Source organism: Manacus vitellinus, unplaced genomic scaffold, assembly GCF_001715985.3.
Source record: "Manacus vitellinus isolate BGI_N305 unplaced genomic scaffold, ASM171598v3 scaffold_142_pilon, whole genome shotgun sequence".
NCBI lineage: Eukaryota > Metazoa > Chordata > Aves > Passeriformes > Pipridae > Manacus > Manacus vitellinus.
The window spans coordinates 64,993-66,383 of record NW_021939017.1 but is presented as its reverse complement, the minus strand read 5'-3'; the positions used below and the strand labels follow the sequence as shown (position 1 = coordinate 66,383).

At 53.9% G+C, this 1,391-nt stretch overlaps 1 protein-coding gene across 1 annotated transcript in view; it reads left to right on the top strand.

Moving 5' to 3' along the window:
- Positions 1 to 1,391, top strand: part of DAP3 (death associated protein 3) — a 23,298-nt gene that overhangs the window by 12,919 nt on the left and 8,988 nt on the right. The window contains exon 3 of the mRNA XM_029958148.1: positions 616 to 749. Within this exon, the coding sequence (XP_029814008.1) occupies positions 616 to 749 (134 nt within the window). The remainder of the gene's footprint in view (positions 1 to 615; positions 750 to 1,391) is intronic.

Here is a 1,391-nt window from a genome sequence, read left to right as displayed (position 1 = left end):
CTTTGCAGGTGTTGCATGGCAGGAAAAGACGATAAAGGGAAAAACAAGGCATGAAATAGGTATTATATTTTCATATTTTGGTAGCAGCACCTTCTTGTAGTGCACAGTCAGAAGGATTCAGGTCTGGTGCAGGAATAACCCTGATCACTGAGGTCACAGCAAGGGACTGGAAATTATTGCCCCAGGAAAGAGACTGGGAGGTTTTTTTAAGCCTCCAACAGCAGTGACCAAGTGGCACCTTGGGAGTTGCTGCTGAGGCAGAAAACATCGTTTTGTCACCAAAAAAAGTAAAGGGGGCTCCACAGGGAACTCCAGAGCTGCTGTGGAGGTTTGGGGGGACCAGAAGGACAAGGGGACTGATGGAAGGTGAGATGAATCCATGGAGGTTCCTACAGGAGCTCAGGGAATCCCTTCATTGTTCAGTGCCAGGTGGGAGCTCCTTTCTTTTGGCTCTCCCAAAGCACCTCCCAGCAGTGTCCTGACCCCACAATTCCTGCTTTGTGCTCTGATCCCAGTAAGAGGGTACTGCTGGGATTGACTGAGTGTTCCCTCTCTGTTCCCTCCTCCCTTCTCTGTCTGGGCCAGAGTGTGACAGTTCCCCTTCTCCCCTGCCAGGCCAAGCACACGGAGCAGCACGAGGGTCGGCACTACAACATCCCCCTGGAGGAGGTGAAGGCCGTGTTCCCACATGGGCTCCCCTACCGCTTCCAGCAGCAGGTACTCCAGCTTGGAGCAGCTTTGGAGGGAGGGTCCTGGGGCTGCCCCATCCCTGGAAGGGTCCAAGCCCAGGCTGGACAGGGCTTGGAGCACCCTGGGCTGGTGGGAGGTGTCCCTTTCCACGGCAGGGGGTCGGAACGAGATGATCTTTAAGGTCCTTTCCAAACCATTCCCTGATTCTCTGTGGGAAGAACCAGATCCTTTGGCAGCTACAATGCTCCCCTGTTGGAATAAGAGGGATGACCTGCTGCAGGAGTGCAGTTATCCCTGGTCCTGACTGTTATTTCCAACACCTAAAAGGGATGAGTCAGCCCACCCGGAGGAGAGGCTGCAGAGTTCCAGGATCCCACCTCGGGCCATGTTCATTCCCATATTTTCCATCCCTGACTCCCCAGCACCTGCTGAATTACAGAAATGTTTGCCACGGTTATATTTCTGTGTGAAACAGGCTGGCTGATGAAATCAAGTTTATGGGGGCAACAAAAAAACCCCGGTGCCTTGATTTCTGTGGTGAGACAGATGGAGCCGCGCCGGGCTCTGTGAGCTGGGAGCAGATTCCTTACCTGGGGGCATCCCTTGGCTCTGGATTCATGGACAGGCTGCTTGGCTGCCCCTCAATCTGTCAGATGATGGAGCAGCTAATCCTGGGAAGGGTTTCCAGGCACGGAAAGGAC